This window comes from Onychomys torridus, chromosome 1 (genome assembly GCF_903995425.1).
Source record: "Onychomys torridus chromosome 1, mOncTor1.1, whole genome shotgun sequence".
NCBI classification, from domain to species: Eukaryota; Metazoa; Chordata; class Mammalia; order Rodentia; family Cricetidae; genus Onychomys; species Onychomys torridus.
Genome location: NC_050443.1, coordinates 60,440,702 through 60,467,793, shown reverse-complemented (window position 1 = coordinate 60,467,793; position 27,092 = coordinate 60,440,702). Strand labels below are relative to the sequence as shown.

Below are 27,092 nucleotides of genomic sequence, written 5' to 3'. Positions count from 1 at the left end.
ATTTACTAGGCTCAGTAATATAAACCTGTAATCAGAACACTTGGGAGGCAGGAAGATCACCACAAGTTCAAGTCCAACCTAGTTTTATGTCTAGGCTAGCCAGTGACCATGTCTCAAAAAAGTAAAAAGGTGCCTCTTTAAGTTAGAACAAAACAAATTTGTTTTCAGAAAAGTGTAATGAAGGGCTGGGGATTTAGCTCAGTGGTAGAGCGCTTGCCTAGCAAGCACAAGGCCTTGGGTTCGATCCTCAGCTCAAAACAAACCAACCAACAAACATACAAATAAAACCCAAGACAAGTGTAATGAACCACAGAATTTTAGAAAAAGAAAGGTATTTGTTGACCACTGAATCTACCCTCCTTTTACACGTTTACACTCTGGTGCAGGGCAAGCTAGTTGACTGTTACCAGGAAGAACTGCAGTAGGCCCAGAGTCCTGGCCATGAAGCATATGGAGCCCTCAGAACAGCCAACTGTGTAAAGAAGGGAGTGTGTCTAGGACTACAATGATGCTGCATTTGAGAACCGAGGCTTTATTTACAATAATATTCAAACAGGATTTAGCAAAGGCTACCTCTCCCCTTTTAGCAGCGTGGGCTATACTTCATAAACAATATCCTGGGGGATAGGACATGACTCCTCTCCTCAGACCTGTTCTCCAAAGTCCCCAGCTCTGAGCAGTACAGCTAGGGAACTTTTCTAGCAGATGACGCCAAACGCCAGCATCCCAGTGGGGTCTACAATCAGGAATGACTTCAAGATTGGCCAGGAAAACTTCAGGCTTTCACCTCACTCATGGCTTCCATGAGGCGAGCACTGTTTGTAATGGCTGTCGTCAGGAAGATGAATCTGTACCCTAAGAGTCAAGACAAGCAGCAGACATGACCAGAAGCACATCTCAGGTCCCAACAGAGCAAGCCCACCTGTTCCACAGTACCCCAGGATCAGAACGTAGGTTTTCAGACACAAACATCTGGACCCACCTGGGCGACAGTAAGATCCTGTCCCCAGTAGAAAAACAGAAAGATAAAAGCATGGTAACAGTCTCTTGGGCACTATAATGTACCATGCCCGACAGGTCTGGCTATGCCATGCAGGGCATCTGTCCCCAGGACCCATGCAGCCCTGTCTTACCTTTCTGTTCTCTTACCTTTTTCTCTGCCCAGGAACCGCAGGGCTGATATCTCTGAGAATGTGCAGCCCCCCAGGAACACGACCAAGATGAGGCGCAGGGACTCACTGGAAGCCTTGTCTTCTTTAGCCATGTCTGTGAGGGTCAGAGTCCCACCTTCACTCCCATGCTAGCCCGGGCTGACATGTCCAGCCCACTGCTCTTCGAGCCCTGCAGCTCACACCGCCACCTCCCTACCTGTGAATGCAGACTCACTGCAGTTCAACAGCCGGACCACTTCATCAAGGCCCTGCCAGCTCCGCCGCTCCAGCACCTAGGAAGACAGAAACACCGGTTTCAGTCTTCCAGTATGAAGTTTAGGAAAGGCAACCAAGAGCAGCAAGACTCTTGTTTTGGGGTTGGGAATTTAGCTCAGTGGTAGAGCGCTTGCCTAACAAGCGCAAGGCCCTGGGTTCAGTCCTCAGCTATGGGAAAAAAAAAAAAAAAAAAAAAGACTCGTTTCTTGCTAGTTACATGGGAAGTGAAAGTGGGATTGGCCAAGGACCCAGAGGAAGCATAAAGAATGAAATAGGACCAGAAGCAAAAGTGATTCTGTCTCACCTGCTCAATGATTCGGCAGCTCAGAGGCACATAGGCACCACTAAAGACATAAGCCATGTCTCGGGGCACTTTCAGGTCATACTCCCCATCTACACGTGGGATCTAGACAGCAAAGGTACCACATTCGGCAGGTCACTGCTCAGCACTCTCACTCTTAAAGGTCTGATATAAGTAGCACACCCCAAGTTCACATTTTAACTCTAGAGCCAGCAAAGGTCCTGACAAAGAGGGGTCCAGAGCCACGACCACCATTGTATTAAATACCTGCCTCTTCTCTCTAGGGGTTCCTCTGCTCCCTGGGAAGGCGCTGGGCAGAGGGCTCTTCTCCAGTTCTTCCCTCTAGCCCTTCACAGGGAGCAGGGGAACCCACACTTCCCATGTTCTCCCACACTGACAGGTCTGTTACATGTTTACTAAACAGTGGTTCTTTATGCTCTGTCTCACTATTAAATTAAGCTCATGCTGTAGAGTTACCAAAAGACCTTCATAAAAATGCAATGACATGCCTTTAATCCCAGCACTCCAGAGGCAGAGGCAGGCAGATCTCTGTCAGTTCTAGGCCAGCCTGGTCTACAGAGTGAGTTCCAGGACAGGCTCCAAAGCTACACAGAGAAACCTTGTCTCAAAAAACAAAAACAAAAACAAAAACAAAAACAAGAACAAACAAAAAAAAATGCAATGACATGGGGCTGGAGAGATGGCTTAGCAGTTGAGGGCACTTGCTGCTCTTGCAGAGGACCTGGGTTCAATTCCCAGCACATACAGGGCAACCTACAACTGCAGTTTGAGGAAATTTAATACTTCTGGCTGCCACACACACTGGACTGACATATGAAAGGAAATAACACATAAAATTTTTTTTTAAAAAATTGTTTTTTCGAGACAGGGTTTCTCTGTGTAACCACTCTGGCTGTCCTAGAACTTGCTCTATATACTAGGATGGTCTCAAATTCATAGAGATCCACCTGCTTCTGCCTCTGGAGTGCTGGGATTAAAGGCGTGTGCCACCACTGCCACCGCCGCAGCTGTCACCACCACTACCACCACCACCACCACCACCACCACCTGGCACATAAAAATATTTTTTGGGGGGGTTGGGGATTTAGCTCAGTGGTAGAGTGCTTGCCTAGCAAGCGCAAGGCCCTGAATTCGATCCTCAGCTCAAAAAAAAAATTTTTTTTAAAGATTTATTTATTATGTATACAGAAGAGGGCACCAGATCTCATTACAGATGGTTGTGAGCCACCATGTGGTTGCTGGGCATTGAACTCGGGACCTCTGGAAGAGCAGTCAGTGCTCTTAACCTCTGAGCCATCTCTTCAGCCCATAAAAATATTTTTAAAGGTAAAGACATATAATAGGACATACATGGCCCAGTGGATAAAATCACTTGCTACAAAAGCATGAGAATCTGAGTTCAATTCCCCAGAACCCACGTAAAAAGCTGGACCCACAACACAAGTGCATTTGACCCCAGTGCCCTATGGAGAATTGGGAGACAAGAGATAGATTCCCAGAAGCTAGTGGGCAAGCTAGACTGTTCTATACAGAGGAAAAAACCAAAGACTTCCATCTCAAATGAGGTGGAAGATGGGGACCGGCACCTGAGGTTTCCTCTGTTATAGTACACATGCATCCACATTCATACACATGAATGAATGCACATACACACTTAAACACAAAAAATGAAAGAAAGAAAATACGACGTATAGGTTAATATGGATTCAGAGTATACTATCAAGAAACAAAGAAGAAATGTTTCCCATCCAGTCTTGTTCTACATACCAAATTCAGCTTTTTGCTAATGGCACGAAAATTGCTCCTCTTGGCCAGAGAACTGAAGGCATCAGTGATCTTTCCTGTGGAAGAAATCTGTGCTAGGTTCCATCTAACATCTACAGATTCACAATACCATTGAAGGTAGGAAAAAATGGTACACCAACGCCCTGTTCCATCTTTCCTGCCACTGAAATCATTCCCCACAGTCCCCTGGAACTGATCAAGACATTCAGCATACCTCTCTTCATCTACTGTTTTTCTCCTACAGAGTATCAGCTGCCCACTCAGTGTAGTATACAAGGTGACCTTAATTTCTAGGTTAGGCATCAACTTCAGAATAAAATCAGCCTAATGTACTGAGGGACTGGGGACAAGCCAATTTCCCTAAGCTTCAGTTTCTCTAGAAGAAAAGCAAGGGGAAAAACACCTTCCTCTTGGAGGATTAAGTGAGAACTCATGTGTCAAAAGTCAGCACATGCTAAGTATGTGTGGCAGTCTGAATGTAATTGGACCCCATAATCTCATAGGGAGTGACACTCTTAGGAGGTGTGGCTTTTTTGGAGTGGGTATGGCCTTGTTGGAGGAAGTGTGTCACTGTGGGGGCGGGCTTTGAGGTTTCCTATGCTCAGGATGCTGTTGAGTGTCTCAGTCAACTTCCTGTTGCCTGCAAAATGTAGGACTCTCAGCTCTAGCACCATGTCTGCCTGCATGCTGCCATGTCCTCTGTCATGACCATAATGGACTGAACCTCTGAAACTGTATGTGAGCCACTCCAATTGAATGTTCCCTTTCAAGAGTTGCTGTGGTCATGGTGTCTCTTCACAGCAACAGAAATCCTAAGACAGTATGCAGTATATGGAAACGCTCTTACTAGCAAAAGTAGCCACTGCCATGAAATCATCCCTCCCAATGCTCTCCATCCCAGAGGGCTCCCCTCTGTAAGAAAAGGAACAGTTCCCAGGGGTGGGGAGAGGGAGGCTCACCTGCAGCCCTGTCAGTCACTAGCTTGCTCACTTTATTCTCTACTGCTGTCAGGGTGTCCCCTGGAGCCTGCTCTGTTAGAAGCCCAGCTCGACGCAGATTGGAGAAGGTTAGCAGGTGCTCAGGGCCATAGCTCTAAAGGAAATTTGCAAGTCAGTTATTTACTGGGTGTTTGTTCACAAAACATCCAGCACTGTTAGTGACACTGAGGGAGGGAGGAATCCATAGCTTTACTCTGCAGTGTCCACTCTGTGACAATAATGAAGAGGAATAAAAAGTAGCAGAAACTATTTTCTTGTCCTTTGAGACAAAGTCACTGTGTGTAGCCCTGCTATCCTGGAACTCATTCTGTAGACCAGGCTGGCCTTGAACTCAGAGATCCACCTGCCTCTGCCTCGAATGCTGGGATTAAAAGAATGCACCACCACTGTTTGGCTAGCAGAAACTACTTAAGAACAGAAGGCCAGAGTTGTGGAGAGGGCTCAGCAGTCAGAGGTGCTTACTGCCAAACCTGGTGACTTGAGTTTGATCTCTGGGGACCCATGCAGTGAAAGGAGAAAACCATCTCTTCAAAGTTTTTCTCTGATCTCTTCAGGCATACACACACACACACATAGAGTCACAATAAGTATAGTTTTGAAATTTTTCTTTGATTTTATGTGTACTAAATGTTTGCTTGGATGTATGTTTACCACATGTGTGTCTGGTGCCCACAGAGGTCAAAAGAAGTTGCCGAATTTCCTGGAACTGGAGTTACAGATGGTTGTGAGCCAGCTCTCCATCACTAATAAATATAATTTGTCTGTTTGTTTTTTTTTCAAAACAGGGTTTCTCTGCAGCTCTGGCTATCCTGGAACTCACTTTGTAGACCAGGTTGGCCTCAAACTCAAAGATCCACCTGCCTCTGCCTCCTGAGTGCTGGGATCAAAGACATGAGCCACCACTGCCCAGCATTATGCAATTTTTTTTGGGGGGTGGGTTTCGAGACAAGGTTTCTCTGTGTAGTTTTGGTGCCTGTCCTGGATCTCGCTCTGTAGACCAGGCTGGCCTCAAACTCACAGAGATCTGCCTGGCTCTACCTCCTGAGTGCTTGGATTACAGGCGTGCACCACTGCCACCCGGATGTATTATGTAATATTTAAATGGAAAGAAAGATGATATCCTCCCAGCCTTACCTGCAGATACTGTGTTTTCAGGGACCTGTAATCCTTAGGGATCAAGCCTAAAACAGAAAAAGCAGGTACATGAGGAAAAAAGGCCAGTCGAGGACCCCTGAAGGGGACAGCCAAACCAATCAAACTGCACCATAACTAAGAGGCTGGACTGAGATACCCCTGCATAGGACATAGCTGATCCCAAATGGATTGTTTAATTTAATTTGCTTACTCAACGGTAAAGCCCAGTGTTCTGTTCTACAGAAGATCTCATACTGAATGATCACAGTCACCAGTCCCACCAGGAGAATCTGAAGCTGGGCCAGGAGGAAGACAGGACAATGTGCATTCTGGCTAAGCGACCGGGATTGGAACTGATTTGTAGCTACTGAGAAACAAGAGAGTGAAGAGTTCCAAAGGTTTCAAATGTTTCTCCAGAGCAGTAAGAAGCTGGACTTCCAGCTACAAGAAGGGGACCCAGAAGAAGCAGAGCATCTCCAGGTAGAGAGCAGAGTGGATCACTGACCACCGAAGGGTCAAGAGTAAAGCATGTGGCCGTGGAAGCGTGCAGAATTGGGGCTTTCTGGAATTACTTCTTTTTTAAGGAGTCACTTTTCCTGGTCCTAGAGTAAGTTTTATCCGGAAACCTTACTGAAGACAGGTCACACAGACTGAGGAGAGAGACCTGCAAACCTAACATGTGACAGGCATCGTAGAGTGGACTGAAGGTAGTCCAGTTGAGAGCTGAGCAGTAAGGTCCCCTAGGACCTGCTGATGATCTACCCCAAACAAGGAAAGCTTCCTTTAAAGGAAAATGAATTCAGAAAACAACAAAAACAAAAAATCCCATTTGCTGAAATTTGTCTTCCACAATCCATTCTCTGTTGCTGCGGTGTAATTGTCCACCTGGCATTCTCGGCTTTGGTCTTTTGGACTCACCATTCTCAGTGATGGACAAAAGGCACATGAGGCGAAGGCTTTCTATAGGCGATACCTGCAGAGGGAGGGAAGTGAAGGAGAGGGACACTTCAGGATGCAGGTCTTCTTCCTCCTGCTTAGGAACCCCACCTCTAACCCGTGCGCGGCCTCCAGCACACACGCTCACCTGGCGGTCTATGTGCTCTTCAATGAAGTTGGTGCTCCCTCGGATGTTGAAGCCCTCCAGCAGCGCTGTGAGAGATCAGAAAACAGCCCATGCCTGGGGCTCAGCCTGGCAAAGATTTGTCTGTCTCCTTATCTCTTTCCCCATCATGGGTGGAGCTAAGGGGACCCCCAGCATTCTACATAGCCAGCCCCGTCAGCTGGAGAGAGCTAGAAAGCACCTTTCTGGGGGCTAGAAGCCAGAGGGGTAGGACAAGGGGAGAACTTGGAGAGGCTGCAGTTACCATGCTCAGTCTTGATGAGCTCCTGGAAGTCCTGCTTAGTTTTCCTCTTCATGATTGATTCACAGGCCCCAATATCTGCAGGAAGGATAAAACACTGACTTTCCTGGTTCTAGGACAGTCCCTGATGGCCAGAACTGAGACCTCACGGAGGAAAACCCATAGGCCCTTTCTCCTGCTCTAAACCAACGAGGCTATCTGCAGGAGAGCAAGTCTGTCTTGGAAGAAGGTCATGGCTTCAGCAGCACCCCCGGAGGCCATGCAGCCACCTTCCCTTCTCCCCAGGCTAGCACCTACGGAGACTCAGCAGGCGATGCTCCTGTTTCAGTCCCTTGAGCTCTTGGGACACGAAGTTCTTCATCTGCTTTATGTCCATGCCTCTCCGGCGCTGTGGAGATGTCCCCAAAGGTCAGCACCCCCTGAAAAACCTCCATTCTCCCTCAGCGGCTACCCGTCCATGAGCAGACACAGGAGGCCTGTCATAGGATGAGAAAAGGAGCCCAAGAGAGGAGCAGGGCTTGGAGCCTTACGTCATACTGAGCCTGCAAGTTCCGGGCCTTCTGGCTTAAGAAGCCAAAGACATTGGAGAAGTGCTCGTTACGGATCTCATTGAACACCTGTGAAAGAACAAGCCAGGAACCACTTACTATGTCAGAACAGTAACAGGCCCAGCCTGCCTCATGAGTACAGTGCCAGTCAAAGGATGACCGGAGCTGAGCTGGTATTACAAAATGGGTATTGGGTCCATCTACTAAGTTCTGGATCTACTCTTTTGGGCTATTTTTCATTTTTGGATTTTGAGAAAGAGTCATATGTAGCTAAGGGTGGCCTTGAACTTTATCTGTTTCCATCTTCCAAGATAGAATTACAGGTGGGTACCACCATCCTGGTTTGGGTCTGATCCTAATTAATAGGGGAACCTCCCAGGGATCTGGCCTCCTGCGCAGGGCTGGAGCCCAGCCTTGTGTAGCAGTGGTCCTGGATAATACTGTTACACCCGGACCCTCACCTTGTCCTCAGCGTTGAGTAGCACTTTCAGGCTCTTGTCGGAGGATGTGACTTCTGGGCCAAAGTCGACACTCCCTTGGAGGGCAGAGGGGACAGCTATTAGGAACCACTGAGGCTTTCTCCTACTCATTTCTGATCTCTGCTAAAGGTCTGCTATGGTCCCCACTCTCCCGACAAGGGACTGCCCTACTATGGGAGTCACCTGAGGCTGGGGTCATTTCCACTTGGTCAAGAGGCAGGGGATCATAGCACTCACCACACTTGATTCGGAAAGTGTCATCTACCAAGCCCTCATAAACCACTTGGGAGCAAAGTGCTGTCACAAAGTCCATGTCTGAAACCAAGATCCCAACCATGAAGATTCCTCAGACCAGCTTTCTATTCAGTTTGCTCACTATCAGCTCAAGAACTTCCCATGAGCGCCCATGTTCACAACCAATATGGAGATTAACAGTCCTAACTTTAGGACCCCAACTTTGCCAGCACATTGTCCATATTCCTGCTTCTAGGACCCAAAGATGGGAGAGTGCTGGGCAACTTTTACCTCTGTCTAGGAGAAAGATGTGTCCAATCTCTGGTCTTCGACCTTTGGTTTCACTGTCCTCCTCCTCCTCCAGCTTCCTCCACAGATCATATGACATCTACCAGAGCCCAAGACAATCTCAATTTTGTGTCCAGGTCCTCTAGGAGCCCCCCCACCTCCCATGGCATACTCGGGCTTGTCCCCAAGAAGGGAGTCAACTGTGAGGAATACAAGCCTGCTCTACTCCCATTTGCTTCTATCCTCCCAGAGCACTGGGGAAAATGTTCCCCTGCCCCAGAGACGGAGATTAGGAATGTGACCTAGAAGCTCTTGCTTATCTACTGGCCACACAGATTCTCCTCTTAAGGCAACCATTCTGGGACATAAAAGCCAGAGAATGAGCATTCCTTATGCCACAGATGCCTAGGGATCATCTTTGTTGGTAAAGAAAACAGAAAATGGGCTTTAAGGACAAGAGTTCTGCTGGCACTCTTACCTTGGCACATCTGCCAATGCCATAGCAGTTAGGAAAGGGCCCATAGAGAGTGCTGAGAAGGTGCAAGGCCTGAGCCACAGTGTTGATCCAACGCTGATCACCTTCCTGCAGCGACCACATGGGCCACAAAGACCCACAAAGACCCATGTCAACCCATCTGACGCAGTGGAGAATGGCTAGCCCTCAATGCCCTCGAGTGGAATGGTGGTGTCTGGGGATGCTGGAGTTCATTTTATGGACTCCTGTGACAGTTAATCCTGACAGTCAACCTGATGGAGTGGAAAGCACCTAGGAGCACAGTAAAGCTAGCCCTGGGTATATCCGTGAGGGTGTCTCCAGAGTAAAACTAACCCTGGGTATGTCCGTGAGGGTGTCTCCAGAGTAAAACTAACCCTGGGTATATCCGTGAGGGTGTCTCCAGAGTAAAGCTAACCCTGGGTATGTCCGTGAGGGTGAGGGTGTCTCCAGAGTAAAGCTAACCCTGGGTATATCCGTGAGGGTGTCTCTAGAGTAAAGCTAACCCTGGGTATATCTGTGAGGGTGTCTCCAGAGTAAAGCTAACCCTGGGTATATCCGTGAGGGTGAGGGTGTCTCCAGAGTAAAGCTAACCATGGGTATATCCGTGAGGGTGAGGGTGTCTCCAGAGAAGATGACTGCATGGTAAGACTGCCCTGAGGACCAACAGACCATACATGACCAGGTAAGTCCCCAGGCAAGATAAGGGGAACAGGAGAAAGCCTACTAATACAGGTGTTCTCTCTCTCTCTCTCTCTCCCTGGCCATCCTGAGTTGTTCTGCTGTGCCCTCTCAGACATGATCGATTGAAAGCCCTTACATGAGTGAACATAATGAACCTTTCGGCAACAGTGAACTGAGAGTCCTGACAGACTTCATCTGTGAAGTCAGTCACTCATCATAAGCTATATGAACTGGGAAAATGTGCCAATATTCCTAACACACTGGACCCCATAAATCTCAATACCAAGATTCAAGGGCCCTGCATTACCAGGAAGTAATCCCTGAAAAGCTCCGGCAGTTCCATGCTCAGCAGATCTACATCAAGAGGTAGCAGAGAAAAGGCCCATTCATCACAGCTCACATCTGTGGAGACAGAGAACTTCAGCCTTACTTGGTTCCACACTAAAGGAAGCTCTTCTACAGTCATGCAACAAATATTTGGGTGCCTGCTGTATGCCAGTTATTACAGTTAGTACTGGAGATTCAGAGTAAGGAAGAGTCTGCCTTGCAGGAGTATCCAGTGCAGTCACAGAAGAAGACATGTACACAGCAGCTCACAATGCAGTGTGGTAAGTAGTGGTTTATATTAGGGGGTCAAGAACAAGTGTTGAGAAAACATTCATCCGCATTTATGATTCAGCAAATAATACTGAAGTTCACCTACATGTAGGACTATATCAAGCACTGGGGAGACAGCAGTGAACAAAATGGGCCCTCTCAATCTTCTGGAATTTATGATCTAGTGGTGGATAATGCAGCAAATTATGATACAATATTGCTGTGGAATAATCCTTCTGTACACTGTGAATATGTATTACTCTCACTGGCTAAGAAAGAAGCTGACTGGCCTATAGCAAGGCAGGATAAAGTTATGTGGGACAATCAAACTGAGGATACTGGGATGAAGAGGGGTGAAGAGAGAGACTCCAAGAGACTCAGAGAGAACAAGATGGGCATGCTGTACTGAAAAAAGGTACCAAGCCATGTGGCAAAGCATACATAAGAAATATGAGTTAATTTAAATGCGAGTTAGTTAATAACAAGCCTGAGCTACCAGCCGAGCATTTGTAATTAATATTAGTATTATAAGAGAGTGGCTGTGGGACAGGAAAACTCCACCTACACAATATTTATTATAGTTGTACTTCCCAAAAAAGCAAAATAGCAAGCCCTGGACTTGTGGTGTAGAATGCATGCTTTGCATTATATGAGTCCCTGGGTTCTAGTCCCATCACAAAACAAATCAGAAAACCAATGAGCACAAATATAACTAAGGGTAAAGGAATAACTTCCTGACTTGTCTGACCTATAGAGTGCAAAGGCAACTTAAGTAACTCAGTGAAACTTTGACTCAATATAAGAAAGTAAAAGAGACTGGCCATGATGGTACACACCCTGAATCCCAGTGTTTGGGAGACAGAAGCAGGCAGATAGATCTCTGAGTTTAAGGCCAGCTAGTGATACATAGAGAGACACTTGACTCCAAAATAATAAATAAATAAAAAGTAAAAAAAGAGCCATAATATAGCTCAGTGGTAGAGCACTTGTCTAGCATACACAAGGTCCTTTATATAATACCCAGTACTTCAAATAAATAAATAAGGCCAAGCCTTATGTCATAGGCCTGTAAGACCAGCTATGCAGCAAAGTGGGGCAAGATGACAAGCTCAAGGACTGCCTATAAAGCAGGCAAGCACAGGAACGTTTAGCCTGAGACTCTTATCTGGCTTTGCTTATGTATAGCTCCCCTGGCCCTTATAATAACGCACTTGGCAGCCTAGTTCCTTAGCTTGCACATACTATGCACACACAATTCCTGTCCAATGTCTCCTCAGAACTTAGCAACCTCAGAGCACTGTCAAACTTCCACCTGCACTGGACTACATCTATTCCCATCTTTAAACAATATTATAGGTTTCTCCACCTGTAGTAACAATCAAATTTAGACAGTTTTTATTGAAGTATATTTCCAATATATCAGGAACAAAGAATAGAAGGGCTAAAAAAAAAAAAAAAAGAAAGAAAGAGAGAAAGAAAGAAAGAAAGAAAAAATGCCAGGCGGTGGTGGTGCACGCCTTTAATCCCAGCACTCGGGAGGCAGAGCCAGGCGGATCTCGTGGATCTCTGTGAGTTCGAGGCCAGCCTGGGCTACCAAGTGAGTTCCAGGAAAAGTGCAAAGCTACACAGAGAAACCCTGTCTCGAAAAACAAAAAAACAAAACAAAACAAAACAAAAAAAAAGAATTGAAGGGCTGATCTGGCCTAAACTACATCCTCAAGTGACCTCTTAGGGAGACTCTCCTCTTTACCATCTTATGTTTTATGCATAATTGGGACTGCATATGATTAAAATTAGACAACTTATGGGAAGAGATTTGGGCAATAGAAAAGGAAAATATATGACTTAATGTATCAATCAAAATGAGGAATCACCCAAAATATGATTCTGTTACCAGTCCTTCCTTCCTTTACACCCCATAAAAAGAGATCCCAGGGGCTGGAGAGATGGCTCAGAGGTTAAGAGCACTGACTGCTCTTCCAAAGGTCCTGAGTTAAATTCCCAGCCACCACATGGTGGCTCACAACCATCTGTAATGAGATCTGCTGCCCTCTTCTGACCCGCAGTCATACAGGCTGTATACATAATAAATAAATAAATCTTTAAAAAAAAAAAGAGAGAGATCACAGGCCAGGTGTAGTGGTTCTCATCTTTAATCCCAGCACTCAGGAAGCAGAGGCAGGCAGATCTCTGTGAGTTAGAGTCCATGATATACATAGTGAGTTTTAGGAGAGCTAGGACAATATAGAGACCTTGCCTCAAAAAGAGAAAGAGAGATCACTAGCCTGGGGACCTTGAGTACTCTCACTCATGCAGATGGCTGCCAATATCAACATGTATCCCTTTACAATATGTACTATCACTTAACTCCAAAAGTAATCTTGCTTCTTTTGCAGATATATGTCAGCCCTTATTTTCAATCCTTTGGCTAAGAGGCCAAGAAAATGTGGGAACATCCTGTCCAGACACACCAGTAATACCTGAGCTACAGAAGGAAACAGCTCCCTAAAGAAGTAACAGTAGAGCTTAGAAAGTGAGTTAGATTTTGGTGGGGAAATTCTCAGGGTAGAGGCCATCTAAGCAGGAGGAAAAGCAAGCACCAAGTCCAGGGAGTGAAAAGGTGACAGGTTAAGGAAAGGAGTGGCCCACGATGAGGCCAAAGGGAGAGGACAGAGTCAGACTGTGGGAGACACAGCAGGCTATGCTGAGGAGTCTGGGGCCGCTGTTTCTGCTGACAATCTTAGAGGCAGCAGCTGGACCCTCTTTACTCTAGCCCCAGCTTCCCATGCTGTTCTCATTTGGGTCCTATTCCCAACTTCTTCCCAGGAACTTCTCACTAGACCACCAGGAGTAGGACCCAGGGAGGGGGCTGGGAAGTGGAAAGCAGGAGTTATTTCTTTCTTCATGTGTTCTCTGCCTTCACTCACATTCAGTTCCTCTCACCTCCATAGACTCCCTCTTCCTCAAGCACCATCTCACATGCATAAAACTGAAAGAGAAAAGTCAATTAGCTGATTAGGAAATGGGATTACTAACAACTTGATTCTGTTCTTCCCTGTTTTTTTGTTTTGTTTTGTTTTGTTTTGTTTTATGCTAGACGTGACGGTAAACTGGACTGTTAACCTGACTGGATTGAGAGACATCCAAAGATTGGTAAGGTACTCTGCTAGGTATATCTGTGAGGGTCTCTCAAGAGATGGCTAAATCATGATCTGACCTAAACTAGATCTGACCTAATCAAGGACTTAATCTACCAATGGATTCAAAATTTAAATAGAGTAACAGAGGTGTTATAACTGCAGAAGGTTAGAGAAAGTGGGTACTTGGGATTATGTTCCTGAAGTGGATTGTGGGACCCTGTTCACTTCCAGTCTCTCTGCTTCCTGGCTACCATGAGGTAAACAGCTTTAAAGCAACAAAAATAGAGCTGGCATGATTAAGGGTATGCCGTAAATCCAAGCACTCCAGAGGCAGAGGCAGGAGAGTCTCTACATTTGAGGCCAGCCTGGTCTACAAGGCAAGTTCCAGGACAACCAGGGTACACAGAGAAAACCTGTCTCGAAAAACAATCAAACAAAACCAACCAATCAAACAACAACAACAACAAAAAAAACCTATAGAGCTAGTTAACCATGGACTGAAACCTCTAAAAATCCAGAGCCAAAAAGAATCTGTCTTCCTTTAAACTGTCTTGCAGGTGTGTCTGTCACAACGATGAAAATTTGAATGGGAATCAAACCTAGGCCTCGGTGAAGAGCAGTGGTACACATCCGTAATCCCAGCACTCGAGAAGCTGAGTTAGGAAGATTTGTGCTGAATAGTAAGTTCTAAGCCATCCAGGCTAATTAGTGACATTCTGTCTCAAAAACAAAAAGGGCCAGTGAGATGGCTCAGCAAGATTAACAATCTGAGTTTGATCCCAGTTTAGGCCAGCGTGAAAGGAGAGGGCTGACTCCCAAAGGCTGGCCTCTGACTCCTACTCAAGTACTGTGGCACTTGCTATCCCCATTTGCCTGAGTGTGCTATACACACACAATAAATAAATCATTTTAAAAAACAACTGGGCCTCACACAAGCTAGTAAAACACTCTACCTATTCTTTCCATCTCTGGAGTTCATCAAAAGTCTGCACCAGGGTTTGCATAAGGGATGAGTACATCCTGAGAGCCCACTGTTGAATTAATCTCTGCTGTGAGATATTAAGAGAGTGTAAGTTAATCTAATTACGGTGTTCAGGGGAAGTCTTTAGAACTCACTAGGATTGAGTAAGGTCGTAAGAGTGGAGGCACTGTGATTGCATACTGGCAGCTTTATAAAAGGAGGCAGAGGTCAGAGCACACCCGTGTACTCTCTGTCTCTCACCACATGAGGGTCTGCGTCACCACAGGACTCTGCTGGCAAGACAGCCATCACCAGACATGCCCCTTTTATCCTAAACCTACAGAACATGGAATAAAGTAAGTCTTTATACATTACAGTCTCAGGTATTTCATAACAGGAATAGAACTAACCTGAGACAGTCAATGGTGAGGATATTAATCACAGAGTCCACAAGATAGGATACCCAAACTCATCAATTTAGAATGGACCACTAGACAGCTGGAGAGATGATGGCTCAGACATCCTGAGTTCAATTCCCAGCAAATATGGTGAATAGCAGCCATCTGTAATGAGATCTGGTGCCCTTTTCTGGCATGCAGGCATACATGCAGGCAGAACACTATATACATAATTAATAAATCTTTTTAAAAAATGGACCACAAGAACCATCCAGCTCAGATTTCATTTCTCTTTCATCAGTTTAGTTATGCACTATGCTTGTCCATCTCCCCTAGAAACAGGGAAAACGTTACATAGGAGTAACGTTGAGCTGTCTTTGGGGGAAGAGCTGTGCTGGGACAACAATGAAGAACGGCATGCAAGTATTCCAGAAACCACAGAGGAGAGAGGTGGGTGGAGTAGGGAGTTCTGTTTAGGACACGCCCACAAGGCCTCTGGACACACTGAGGTGCGGACATCTGGCCCTGGAGGCAATGCACCGTATTTAAATGGTTTGAGGTGGGCATGATGAGATAAGCCTGTAAACTCAGCATTTTGGGTAGGAATCATAAGTTCAAGGTAAGCCTAGGCTATACAGTAAGATCCTATCCCCCAAAATGTCAAGCTTTATCTAAGAAAAAAAACTATATATATATAAAGAGGAGTCAGGGACAGCAGTGCACACTTGTAATCCCAGCACTCCAAACTTGGAAGAGGCAGAAGGGCCAGGAGTCCAAGGTCATTAGCTACAGAGCAAGTTCAAGGCTAACTTGAGTTACATAGAGCATATCTCTAAATAAATAAATAGAGAGAGAGAGAGAGAGAGAGAGAGAGTGAGTGTGTGTGTGTGTGTGTGTGTGTTAATTACATGAAGAGGGTAAAGGACAAGAGTCCAGGGATAACCAAAACAAAAGTGGAACACAGTACAGAATCAGGGAGAAAACACTGAGAAGGAATGCTCATCCTGACAGGAGCAGGAAAAACAGTACCATGTGCCACTACTATACAGGAATGTGTGTTAGCAGGAACACACAACAGGAGCTTTCTCAAACATATAAAGCTATTCAAACTATTTAGTATCAGTGGTGGAGTGATCACCTAACATAGACAAGACCTTGATTAGACCCTCTAGCACCCTACACCATCCCCGTCCCAACCCCCATAAAGACACGGAGAGAGGGGCTGGAGAGATGGCTCAGAGGTTAAAAGCACTGACTGCTCTTCCAGAGGTCCTGAGTTCAATTCCCAGCAACCACATGGTGGCTCACAACCATCTGTAATGAGATCTGGTGCCCTCTTCTGGCCTGCAGGGACACATGCAGGCAGAATAATGTATACATAATAAATCTTTAAAAAAAAAGACAGAGAGAGATTACTAAGGAAGCTATACAAATATCACTTTTTTTGTTTGTTGTTGTTGTTTGAGACAGGGTCTCTCTGTGTAGCTCTGCCTGTCCTGAAACTCACTCTGTAGACCAGCCTGGCCTCAACCTCACAGAGATCTGCCTGCCGCTACCTCAGTGCTGGGACTAAAGGTGTGTGCCATTACCACCTGGACAGAAGTCATTTCTTTTTTTTTTTTTGGAGCTGAGGATCGAACCCAGGGCCTTGCTAGGCAAGTGCTCTACCACTGAGCTAAATCCCCAACCCAAGAAGTCACTTCTTAAAATTCACAATTCCACAATGCTTTCTTTGGGGGCAGTTTGATGTCAGACCCTTTATTTAATAATCACAGACATGTAAGGAAAAGACAGCATGCCACTGGCCACTTATCCCAGTCCTGTTGCATAATAGTTTCATCTGACACTGAAACTCAATCCTCCAGGGAAGCTCTTTAAAACATCAAGTAAACAACAAAACAGCTTCAGGAAGTCCCTGAAACTGATCAGATTCACTAGGCCCCTCCCTTCCCAAGAGTATATAAGCAATAAAGACTACCTCGAGTCAGTCTCAGCCAAGCCCAGCTCCATGGGAGAAACAGAGACCAACTGAGCCATCTGAAAAGGATACTCTCCAACCTGTTGAGCTGCCTTAGACACTCCAGGTTTCTAGCTTTTGTGACTGTCACCCATGCTAGGGGTGGGCTTTGGTAAAGATGCAGCTGTCTTTGAGTCATTTCTGTTCCTGTAAGTTACCCTTCCCATACCCCTGTAAATAACTCCAATAAAATTCATTGGTTCACCAAGTTGGACTTGGTGTATCCATACTTCAGTCTGTTGTCAGTTCCCTATCTGGGGTGAGCAGATGTTTATTCATGTCTCCCCAATAAGCCCTCCTCCTGGTTCACTCTCATATCCCCCTCCTTCTAGGATGCAAACTCACCTTCTGAGGAGTTAAGATAACTTTATATTTTCGGACTCGACCCGCCAGTTTGTCAGCATTGACAAGATCTACAGAGAGAAGGAGCAGCCCAGCAAGCCATGGGCCATCTGTTAGACAAGAAACAAGGAAGCAGAACTTCTCTCCCCTTCCCGATGCCCCTCCCCACCCTTGTTTCAACTTGGATTCTTTCTGCCTTGGCCTCCCAAGTGCAGGGATTATAAATGTACACCACTATGCACAGCAGGTCTTTTCTTATCAAAGGGTCCTTATGGCCAAGGCACTTCTAACCTGCCCACCTTTTCCCTGCTCTTAGCTCCACATAGTAAGTACCACGGCTCACTTACTAGCAATGTAGCGCATATTCTTGATGCGGGGTCTGACCAAGAAGCACAATCTGTGGATGAGAAAGAAACAGGGGAAAGCTAGGAAAAATCATGAAGATGGTGATAGAATCTAAGAAAAAATTAAAATGAAAACAAGTCTTTAATCATTTGCCCTTCTTTTTTCGAGACAGGGTTTCTCTGTGTAGTTTTAGAGCCTGTCCTGGAACTCACTCTGTAGACCAGGCTGGCCTTGAACTCAGAGACCCGCCTGGCTCTGCCTCCCGAGTGCTGGGATTACAGGCATGTGCCACCAATGCCTGGCACTCATTTGCCCTTCTTGACCAGGCCTACAGATCTCTGAGCTACCATGTGCCACCCACAGAAGCCATTCCTCATTACAACAGGTACAATGTGATAATATGAGTGTCTTATTGGCTCTATGGTAGATCCAGGAGTTCCTGTTCTTAAAAAATCGGTAATTCAATGGGCTAAAATTGTGTGTGTGTGTGTGTGTGTGTGTGTGTGTGTGTGTGTGTGTGTATTCAATCAAGTACTAAAAATAGGAACTGGAATGGGCACATGTATTTTCCATGTATCTAGAAATTTTCCCTCTAAGGAAAAGCATACACTACTCAAGTTTGGGAAACATTTAAAACAAACCAAAGGGCTGGAGACATAGTGCAATGGCAAACCACTTGCTCAAAGTCCTGGTTTGATCTCCAGCACAACAGACTGTGTGACATGTAGACAGGACAATACAAAATACCCTGGAAGTCTAGAGAAGAAAATTAAAAAACCTGGCCTGGAAGGGAGCTTCGTGGAAGAGAAGGGCTGGACTGAAGACCTGGTGTGCTTTATCGGAGTAAAGGACAGGAGAGAATTTTAGGCAGAGTGACTGGAGTGGCACATTCTGCAATATGTGTGGAAGCACATGTCAACAGAGGCTTGAAAGGACATATGAGGAACAAGATTGTATGGGTAGCATCAAGGCCTTGGAATCTAGGCTGCTCGACTGGACTATATCCAATAAAAATAATGTGAAGTCTTGGACCTTGTTTCCTTTTAACATTTGTGTGTGTGTGTGTGTGTGTGTGTGTGTGTGTGTGTGTGTACATGTGCCACAGCTTGTGTGGAGGTCAGAGGACAACTTGTGGAAGTAGGTTCTCTTCTTCCACTATGTGAGTGAAACTCAGGCTGTCTGTCAGGCATGGTGTCAGGCAAGTGTCTTTACCTACTAAGCCACCGCATTGACCCTGGAGGTTCTGTTTATTATTTCTGTGTACTGCTGCTGTGTGTTTGAGTGCAGACATGAATGCAGAAATCGGGACAGCTCTGCAGAGCAGAACTCTCCCCCGCTGCCCTGGGCTCCCAAGTTGAACTCAGATCTCTGGACTTGCATAGCAGCGCTTCACCCGCTTCCCGAGGCCACGCCATCTTCCAGCCGCCCCAGGGGTCTGAGAGTGGAGTGACAATGTTTGGACAAGGAATAATTCTAGCTGCAGATAGTAGCATAGAGGAGAGGACAGGGTGGGAGGAACTGCAGAAGGGAGATTAACACCTGCCCGTGGTATTGCCAACATTCACAGAGCCCGGCCACGCCACAGCACTGTGGGCACAGTTCTCAGGCAAGGACAAGCAGGGAAAATGCTCCTCTGGGGACCTCCTCCAGCTGAGGCCACAGAGAATCCTCAACACTCACTGTTCATTGGCGCTGAGGGCCGGCTTGTTCTCCACCTTGTACAGCTTGTCTACTTCATGTTGCTGCAGAGAACCGACAAGATAATGACGGAAGAGTTGTGAAAGCCCAAGCATGACACAAGAAGGGAACACTGGAAGGTTTAATCCCAGAAGTCCATCTGCTCCACTGACAACCATCCCACTAACCGTCCCATGCTTCCTTACTGTCAATGGAAAACCAAATGCAAAACACAACGCAAACATCACCCTCAGCCCCTGCTTGCCTGCCCCGGTGAGCTGACTTGTCTTTACCCTGTCAAGGGCATCATTCTTCAGGAACCGGTTATGTTCATCATCAACACAACACAACAACAACAACATGATTCAAGAGGAAAAAGGACAGGACTCCCTGAGAAAAGAAAGGGCTGGTACCTTCAGGATGGAGACATTAGCAATTCGATCCAAAGGGCTCATGAGATCTGCCTCAATGAACAAATCCTTCTTTCCAGGAAGCTGAAGTAGAGAAAGCATGGTTGATCACTCACAGGTCACACAAGCTCCCTTCAAATGAAACTTTGTCTGGGCACTCATGTAACAAAACTTGATCTTGAGCTGAAAGGGCATTAGATGTCTGGCTAAGCATCTTATTGACTGTATTCACGACTGACACTTCTTTGCACATAGAAAATACTTCACTTCCTTAGCTTGGCTCCTTGTCACTGAATTGGGACTTTGGTCAGTCTCTCTTCCCACTACCTCTTCTACTCTGCCATAACAGTTTCTCCTTTACTAACAATGTCACACTCAACAAAATCCCACCTTGCATCCTGCAAACCCTGTAACTAACAGCTAAATAACTTTTCCAGTGGCATTTTTCTCCCTTTCTTTCTTTCTTCCTTTTTTTTTTTTTTTTTGGCCAGAGCTGAGGACCGAACCCAGGGCCTTGCGCTTGCTAGGCAAGCGTGCTACCACTGAGCTAAATCCCTAACCCCGGCATTTTTCTTTTAGTTACAAAAATGACATGCTTAAGGCAGAACTTAAAAAATTAGGGCAGGGCTGGATGTATGACTCTTATACAGTATGTATGCTGCATGCCTGGGGCCTCAATTTCAATCACCATCTCTGAAAAAAGAAAAGAAAACCCCAGACAGTACTCACTTCCCTACACCAACTGCATGAGACCCACCATGAGATCCCAGCACCAACACTCTGGATGCTGCTCTCTCATTTGTACAGGAGAAGGAGGTCACAATTAGCGATAGGAAGGGCTAAGTCATTGGAAGGTTCCTTTCAACTAGGCCTTGACATATGGTTAAGAGTTGACAGTGATGTTTATAGAACAATCAGTTAGGGGCCAGGGAGACAAGGGTAGGTGCAGAGGGGACCACTGAGCAAGCCATGCAGTTGGGTAGGTGCATACGGTGCATGGATGGCAGCAGTTCTTAGCTGGGGGCATCTGACAATGCCTAGACACATTCGGGGTTATCTGGAAGGGCATATAGTGTAGAGGTTAGGAATGCTGCTTAGCCACCCACAGTGCACAGGACAGGCCCTACAACATGGCATTAGTACACTCAAGATGTCTGCAGTACCAAGAATTAATAATACTAACGCGGAAGAAATGGTGGGAAATGGTTTGGAACAGCTGACTAGAACTGGGCATCAGGGCTCCAATGCCAGTAGGCAAGGAGTTTGGACTTGATCCTTACAGGAGCAAGGGAAACAGAAAACTTTTGTATACGAAGTACAACTCAGCCAGAAATTTTAGGAGGATGTGCAATATAGATTAGAAAGTTAATGGAACAGACCAAGAAGCCAAGCATGTGGTAATGAGAACACGCTTCAGGCTGGGGGGAGTGTGAACTAAATGAAGACAAACATGAGATGCTGTTGTGGATTGTGTGTATGTGAATGTGTGTGCCATGTTATGTGTAGTGTAGACGTCAAAGGACAACACTATGGACTTCTCTCCTCCCACCTAAATGTGGGTTCCAGGGATCAAACTCAGGTCAGCAGGCTTGCATATACAAGTGCCTTTACCTACAGTGCCTCCCACTGCCCCACAAAAAATAGTTTCCAAGCAGAGAGGTGGTGGTGGCGGCAGCAGTGGTGTATGCTTTTAATCCCAGCACTCAGGAGGCAGAATCAGATAGATCTCTGTGAGTTCAACACCAGCCCGGTCTACAGGTCGAGTTCCAGGACAGCCAGGGCTACACAGAAGAACCTTGTTTCAGAAAACAAACAAACAAGAAAAAATAGTTTCCATACTTGAAGGGTATGAGTTAACACTGCATATGCTGGCATGATAGGAGTAAACACGGTTTTTGTTGTTGTTGTTTGTTTTGTTTTTTGTTTTTGTTTTTCGAGACAGCATTTCTCTGTGTAGCCCTGGATGTCCTAGATCTTGCTCTGTAGACCAGGCTGACCTAGAACTCACAGAGATCTGCCTGTCTCTGCCTCCTGAATGCTGGGATTAAAGGCATGCACCACCACCACCACCCAGCTAGAAGTGTTTTGTTTTAATATTTTGTATATTGTATTGTATATTGGATAATATTGTGTATATATATATATATATATAGTATTTGTTTTTATTTATTATTTATTAATTATTTATCATTTATTTATCTATTGTTTATTTGTTTATTTATTTGTTTGTTTACTTATTTATTTTTATTTATTTAGAGGTGAGGCTCAAACCCAGGGCCTTGTGCTTGCCAGGCAAGCGCTCTACCTCTGAGCTAAATTCCCAACCCCAAAATTGTATATTTTAAAGCCACATATGAAGACAGTGTTCATTAAAAAAGACATAAGTCAGGGCTGAGGAAATGGCTCAGTGGATAAAGTACTTGCTCTGTAAGTGTGAAGAAACCATGTAAACATCAGGTGGGAGTGGTGGCCCACTTTTAAGTCCAGCACTCTCTAGGCAGAGAATGGATCTCTAGCGCAAGCTGACTAGGGTCAGCAAGTTTTAGGTTCAACTGAGCAAATCTGCCTCAATGAATAAGGTGAACAGTGGTGCAGAAAGACTACTAATGTCAACCTTGGACACCCCACACACGTACACATGTGTAAGTACCCATGCACATGTAAACATGCATGCCACATGCTACACACACACACAGAAATTAGTACAAGGAGGGAATTACTGCCTGGAGATTCCCTGTGACCTTGAGTTACCCTGTGGTGCCTCTTCCTCCACAACACTCCACTAGTAAGTTCCCATCCCTAGGCTTACCTACTCTCTAGCACTTACCTTCTCAATTCTTCACACACTTGTTGAGACCCATTGATGTGCAAATCTCTATGCTAGCATTATGGGACACACAAAGGAGAAATAACATATGGTCCTGGGTCCCCTGAGGTTCTCTAAGTTTCATCTCAGTCACCTCCCCAACTAGTCAGCTGCTCCTTCCTTCCCTCTCTCTTTTCTTTTCTCTCTCCCTCTACATCCTCTCCAAGGCTATGATTGAATCAGGGTTCCAGAGGAGGGAAACCATACAGTGAGGAACACCCACAGCCCCCACTACTAGAACCTTAACTTCAGCTCTAAGTCAATCTACTCCCTCACCTAGCCTCTTCCTCTAGATGTGTGTTTGTGTGTATGTGTGCACTCGTATGTACATGTGCATGCATCTTTGTGTCTACACATACTACACGTGTATGTGTGTGCTTTTCAGTCGTCCAATGTTGACACAAAATGTTCATTAAGCACATGCTATGTGCCTGACTCTAACCTAAGTACTCCAATGCTAGGTATATAGTGCAGAACAGATACGATTCCTACTGAGAACCTTCCAAGCTAATGAACACAAACAATAAGCAAACTACTGCAATGATAGTAGCAACATTATTTTCCTAATAAAACAGATTAAAAGGGCAAGTAAACTTTTCTCCTCCCTCAACATTTACAACTAATCAACGTCTTTGAATTTTCTTTCACTGTAACTTATAACTCTATTACAGGTCAGGTGTGCTGGCAAAGTCCTATAACGCTAGCACTTGGTAGGATAAGTCAGAGGTACTGACAGAGGCCTGCCTGGAATACATAGTAAGACCCAAAGAAACAAAGCCGACAACCAAACTCCACCACCTTCTCTGACCTCTACTGCCACCGGTTTTGGGGGACAGTTTAACCAGTGCTCTCCTAACTGGCTTTATGTTGTCCATTTGCTCCACTTTACAAACCACTATTGCAAAAACATCAAGTATTGCAGCATGCTGCAAATGTCTGTGAGTATTCAGCCTGCTGGGTGTAATTTTGTCTGTTTGTCTTTCAAGGCAGTTTTCTCTGTGTAGCCCTGTCTGTCCTGGAACTCACTCTGTAGTCCATGACGGCCTGGAACTCAGCAGTCTGCCTGCCTTTGCCTGGGAATAAATGAATGTACTGGGATTAAACGTGTGCATAACCATGCCTGACTTTGTAACTTCCTTTTAGATGGGGTGCAGTGGGTAAAACCTAGAACTGTGCATAGGCAATTGTTAAACCACTGCAGAATCTTCCTAGCTCCTACAATGTCACTTCTGATAGCTCTCTCCTCTACTCACACTTAGTCCTTCCCTGGTTTCTCAGCTAAGCATCTAGCAGCCCTAAAGCCTGAACGGAACATGCTCTTCCCGCTCCAAAGAGTATGTTCATTCTTCAAACTCCAGATTCTAGGAAACACACAGATCATCCCAGCAGCTGCTGTTCTTTATTCTGAACTCCTCAGGAAGTCTAGCAGTCACTCACTTACCACTCAATACCCTAGGTGTCATTGTTTCATAGGGCACCTACTGGAATGTAACTAGTGGCAAAGGCATTTCAACTGTATTTCCATCTCCAGTGATGCCTGGCACAAGTGTTTCTTTCTCTTGCACGGAGGCTGGCAATTTCCATTTATTCTCTGGTCAGGTTGCAAGCAACTCTGACTATTCTTTTGGTTTTTCCTGTCGAATGCCCCATTTTGGACCTGCCGAGGAAGCTCCAAGGAAAATACGGAGGGCCACATTGTTGACGAAGTAAAAGCGCCAGGCGTGGCAGGCACTGACCTACCTGTTCCAGCAGATAGATGAGCTGGTCTCGAGCCAGCCTTTTGAGCATAGAGAAGTCCGGAAGCTCAGGGGCGTCCAGTCGATGGGGAAAAGCCATGAGAGCGGGTCACCTGGGCCACCGTGTGAGAGTAGAAGGACGGCCTCTTGTTCTGAAAAGGGCAGCGACAGCCCAGGGCTAGCGCAGGCTGGTATCCTGCACGCCCGGGCTGGGAGACCCAGGACCCCGCAGGGGCCCTCGCTCCTCCGCCGCACTAGAGGGATGAATGACCACTTCCCGGGCAGACGTCAGGGGACTCTCCCGGTAGACCTGCAGCCGCCGGGCCCCGCCCAAGTCCACTCTGTCTGTCAGCAGGATTCCCAGCTACACCCGCAGACTCGGCAACACGCCGGCAGAACCCCGCCTCCAACCCGGAGAATAGCGACTTCCTCGACCTCCCGGAAGTCCGGTTCTCCCGGCCGGCGCTTAGAGTCCTGGGAGAGGACGGCGTCCGGAAAGGGACATTTAAAAACGGGAGTCCGATGAGCTAACTTTTTTTTTTTTAAACAGGTATACTTTTATTTATGTGCGTGCGTGCGTGCGTGTGTGCGTGTGTGAATGTATGCCGAGTGTGTGTGGGTACCTGCAGAAACTAGAAGAGCGTACCATACCTCCTGAAGCTGCGGTTCTGAGCTGCGAGACGGCTTAGGAGCTCTCCAACCCCATTCGTGCCCAGAGTTTTCCTCGGATAAAGAGATTATGCCTTGCTAATTGCTTATTCGTCAAACTCCAGATCCCAGGCTGGGATACATTTTAAGAATACGCAGACTCTCGTTCCGTTCAAGTAGAGATTAGGCCCTTCCTGTATTTTCAGTTTTGTCTGCAGAGTACCGATTGCTGAAGTCTCAACTGTCAGCCTAGCCTCCGACTATGCACCTCGGTTTCCTGGTGGTGGAAGGTAGATGTGAGTTTGAGCAGGATGAAGAGGAATGAATATGTTGGACTATGAAAGTCAAGGCTTGCCAGCTGTGACCTTTGGATATCGGAGTTTTGATTTGTTAAGGGCCGTTATGGGGGGAAAATGAATAAACTTGTGGCATAGTCATGCTACAAATGAATAAATTAAGGAGGCAAAACACAGAAGTACGTCTATATGGTGCTATTTACATTGTTTTTGTTTTTGAGACAAGGTCTCAACATGTAGGCCATACTGTTGCAGATAGGAATTGACCGGGAAAATACATAAATGAGGAAAATATGGGGAAACGGGCAATGTATAAGACTTTGTTTAAAAACAAACAAACAGGTCTGGCATCTTGGTGGGTGTCTGTAATCCCAGCTCTTGGATGGAGGCAGGAATATCAGTTCAAAGTTATTGTGGGCAAAACAAGATTGTCTCTAAGGAAGAAGGGAGAAGAGGATTAAGGAAAGCTGGGGGGGGGGGGCAGCTCAGTGGATAAAGGGTAAAGACTAGAGTTTGGATCCCCAGCACCCACAAAAATGCTAAGTGGGCATGGCATCCGCTTAGTAACCTCAGCACTCTAGAGTCAGAGGCTTCGGATCCCTCAGGCAAGCTGTCTAGCTAGACTAACCTAATTTCCTAGTCTGGGGTTCAGCAGAAGACTCTGCCTCAAAAGATAAACTGGAGAGCTATCAAGGACTCCATCTCAACCTCTGGACTTCCCCCTCCCTGAACCCGGACTCCCTCAGAGCAGGAACTCATCTGGGACAAATGGCCTAGCTTCTCAAAAATAATGGCCACAGGTTAAAAATGTGAGATGCAGGAGAATGCACATGAGTGCTGGAGAGATGGCTCAGCGGTTAAGAGCACTGACTGCTCTTCCAGAGGACCCGGGTTCAATTCCCAGCACCTACATATGCAGCTCATACCTGCCTGTAATTCCAGTTTCAGGGAATCTTACACCCTCAGACAGACAGACATACAGGCAAGATAAGAATGCACATGAGTGCCGGAGAGATGGCTCAGAGGTTAAGAGCACTGGCTGCTCTTCCAGAGGTCCTGAGTTCAATTCCCAGCAACCACATGGTGGCTCACAACCATCTGTAATGAGATCCGGTGCCCTCTTCTGGCCTGCAGTCATACATGCAGACAGAACCTTGTATACATAATAAATAAATCTAAATAAATAAATCTTAAAAAAAAAAGAATGCACATGAAAGAAATTATAAGTAAATAAATACCAGCCTGGGCTACCGAGTGAGTTCCAGGAAAGGTGTCAAAGCTACACAAAGAAACCCTGTCTCAATAATAATAATAATAATAAATACATACATACATATATGATGAAGGCCAGGCATGGTGGCCCATGCTTTTAATTCCAGTACTGGGAAGTTAGGCAGAGGCAGGGTCTTCTGTGAGTTCAAGACCAGCCTGGTCTACATAGTTCCAGTACAGCTGGGTCCTATCTCTAAATAAATAAAAAGTTACAGTCAGCTATAAAAAGGGGAGCAGCTTCAAGCCTCCAGCTGCTTATTAAAAGGTTTTTCTTTTTGTTTTTGTTTTTTTTTTTCGAGACAGGGTTTCTCTGTGTAGCTTTGTGCCTTTCCTGGAACTCACTTGGTAGACCAGGCTGGCCTTGAACTCACAGAGATCCGCCTGGCTCTGCCTCCTGAGTGCTGGGATTAAAGGCGTGGGCCACCAACACCCGGCCTTATTAAAAGGTTTTGCCTCAGGCTTAAGAGATGGCTCAGTGGTTAGGAGCACTGACTGCTCGTCTAGAGGACCCAGGTTCAATTCCCAGCACCTGCATGGCAGCTCACACCTGTCTGTAACTCCACTTCCAGGAGATCTGACACCCACGGCAAAAATACCAATGCACACAAAATAAAAATAAAAAAATTTAAAAAGG

At 46.0% G+C, this 27,092-nt stretch overlaps 1 protein-coding gene across 1 annotated transcript; it reads right to left on the bottom strand.

The window, feature by feature from the left end:
• Positions 1-512: 512 nt before the first annotated feature.
• Vps33b (VPS33B late endosome and lysosome associated) lies at positions 513-25,658 on the bottom strand. Its single transcript, XM_036189567.1, has 24 exons — positions 24,894-25,658; positions 24,247-24,394; positions 19,644-19,724; positions 19,234-19,295; positions 17,556-17,605; positions 17,212-17,279; positions 13,294-13,339; positions 10,061-10,155; positions 9,055-9,159; positions 8,580-8,676; positions 8,292-8,369; positions 8,037-8,110; positions 7,558-7,644; positions 7,325-7,415; positions 7,031-7,105; positions 6,751-6,815; positions 6,585-6,639; positions 5,667-5,713; positions 4,494-4,626; positions 3,517-3,590; positions 1,732-1,833; positions 1,369-1,444; positions 1,150-1,266; positions 513-855 (listed from the first exon to the last, which is right to left on the bottom strand). Exons 2-24 carry the CDS (start codon positions 24,340-24,342, stop codon positions 776-778), a joined length of 1,854 nt encoding a protein of 617 aa, XP_036045460.1. The 5' UTR covers positions 24,343-24,394; positions 24,894-25,658; the 3' UTR covers positions 513-775.
• Between the last annotated feature and the right edge of the window lie 1,434 nt (positions 25,659-27,092).

Bases quoted from the DNA above. Each gene is read 5' to 3' on its own strand.
- Vps33b (XM_036189567.1), bottom strand. From the start codon at position 24,342: ATGGCTTTTCCCCATCGACTGGACGCCCCTGAGCTTCCGGACTTCTCT. The intron at 7,645-8,036 runs GTGAGGGTCCGG...GTTCTTTCACAG, and splicing joins TACTCAACGCTGAGGACAAG to GTGTTCAATGAGATCCGTAA. The intron at 7,416-7,557 runs GTAAGGCTCCAA...ACATCTCCACAG, and splicing joins ACTTGCAGGCTCAGTATGAC to CGCCGGAGAGGCATGGACAT.